At 41.1% G+C, this 2230-nt stretch overlaps 1 protein-coding gene across 1 annotated transcript; it reads left to right on the top strand.

Annotated features, from left to right (window-relative positions):
* Window positions 1-350: 350 nt before the first annotated feature.
* On the top strand, window positions 351-734 carry LOC106477192 (the record flags this gene model as incomplete). Its single annotated transcript, XM_013937783.1, has 1 exon — window positions 351-734. A coding segment is annotated over one exon (384 nt), but the record flags the coding sequence as incomplete, so codon positions are not given.
* Between the last annotated feature and the right edge of the window lie 1496 nt (window positions 735-2230).

Genomic DNA, 2230 nt, shown 5'->3' on the forward strand with positions numbered 1-2230 from the left:
TACTCAATCCCCAGTGAAACTAGAGAGAAGGTGATGATCGGTTACTCAATCCCCAGTGAAACTAGAGAGAAGATGATGATCGGTTACTCAATCCCCAGTGAAACTAGAGAGAAGGTGATGATCGGTTACTCAATCCCCAGTGAAACTAGAGAGAAGATAAAGTTCGGTTACTCAATCCCCAGTGAAACTAGAGAGAAGATAAAGTTCGGTTACTCAATCCCCAGTGAAATTGAGAGAAGATAACGTTCTATTAGAGTACTTTCACGATATTTGCTCTATACTACAGGGTGTCCCTAAAGTCTGGACACATAGGAAATCTCATTAACTATATATTTGTTTTACCTCCACAGGTTAACAGAGAGAATGTTCGATACTGGTGGCAAAGCAATGCGAATTGGGTGGACCATTCCAAACAGCAAGGAGCGCAAACAATTATGGTGTGGTGTGGTTTGTGGAAAGCTTATGTGTTTGGGCCGTTTTTCTTCGATGAACATCTAACTGGTGAGACTTATCTCGCCATGTTGAAAGACCAGTTAATGCCCAAACTTGAAAGGCTAGGTGAAGGACTTCCTGAGTGGTTCCAACAAGATGGTGCCCCTGCCCATTTCGCCACGGTGGTAAGAGATTGGCTGAATGACAATTTCCCCAACTGGATTGGAAGACGTGGTCATGTGGAGTGGTCTCCTCGTTCACCAGACCTTAGCCCCTTGACTTCTTTTTCTGGGGTATACTAAAGGAGAAGGTGTACTCAATGAAAATCACAGATGCAACACACTTGATTGAACGCATAAAGAGTGAATGTGCAAAAATCGACGGCAATGTGGAGTTATTGCATCAACCTTTGCATCACAAATGATGGAAATCATATTGAAGATTTTCTTTGTTAATATTCCAATTGAATAAAATGTTGTTGAAAATCTCATTTCTTGAAAATCTGCATTTTTGCCTATGTGTCCAGACTTTAGGGACACCCTGTATAACACATTTTCTGGCAAATGTGCAAAAAAGTTGTCATCATGAAAAGTTTTTTTGTTTCTACGACTGTAGAAATAGTACCTCTTAAGTAAAAGCGACTTCCACATAGATCGACTTACGTCGCGGGATACTGCATCATTAAACAGTGTTTGAACATCATTCGCATTAGCTACTGGCGCGTGGCACGTGAACAGCTATGTACACAGTGACACGTGGCATGTGGCCAACTGACAAGTTCCCTCTAAATACGGCTTTAAACAATGAAGAAAGTGTTTAAAAAAAGATACCGTCACTCGAAGCCGTAATCTCTGTAGCTGAAACTAGACACGGTTTTACAAAACATGCGAAACAAAGAGCACAAAATATTCGAAAATATAACGTTCCCACGAAAAACGATACTTGATAAATGTTTCAGTTTCTGTGTTCAGTCGGTGTTTGCTACTCCTATAACTCCTATAAAAAGTTGTCTGACACCTTCGATTCTCCACTACTCTAGAATTCTCTGAGTGAGTTCAGTTGGAGCGAGGAAAACTAATCTCTTTCCACTCTAGCATTCTCTGAGTGAGTTCAGTTGGAGCAAGGAAAAACTAATCTCTTTCCACTCTAGCATTATCTGAGTGAGTTCAGTTGGACCAAGGAAAATTAATCTCTTTCCACTCTAGCATTCTCTGAGTGAGTTCAGTTGGACCAAGGAAAACTAATCTCTTTCCACTCTAGCATTCTCTGAGTGAGTTCAGTTGGAGCAAGGAAAACTAATCTCCTTTCCACTCTAGCATTCTCTGAGTGAGTTCAGTTGGAGCAGGAAAACTAATCTCTTTCCACTCTAGCATTCTCTGAGTGAGTTCAGTTGGAGCAAGGAAAAACTGAACTCTTTCCACTCTAGCATTCTCTGAGTGAGTTCAGTTGGAGCAAGGAAAACTAATCTCTTTCCACTCTAGCATTCTCTGAGTGAGTCCAGTTGGACCAAGGAAAAACTAATCTTTTTCCACTCTAGCATTCTCTGAGTGAGTTCAGTTAGAGCGAGGAAAACTAATCTCTTTCCACTCTAGCATTCTCTGAGTGAGTTCAGTTGGAGCAAGGAAAAACTAATCTCTTTCCACTCTAGCATTCTCTGAGTGAGTTCAGTTGGAGCGAGGAAAAACTAATCTCTTTCCACTCTAGCATTCTCTGAGTGAGTTCAGTTGGAGCAAGGAAAAACTAATCTCTTTCCACTCTAGCATTCTCTGAGTGAGTTCAGTTGGAGCAAGGAAAAACT

The sequence above is a fragment of the Limulus polyphemus genome, unplaced genomic scaffold (genome assembly GCF_000517525.1).
Source record: "Limulus polyphemus unplaced genomic scaffold, Limulus_polyphemus-2.1.2 Scaffold13283, whole genome shotgun sequence".
In the NCBI taxonomy this organism is placed as follows: domain Eukaryota; kingdom Metazoa; phylum Arthropoda; class Merostomata; order Xiphosura; family Limulidae; genus Limulus; species Limulus polyphemus.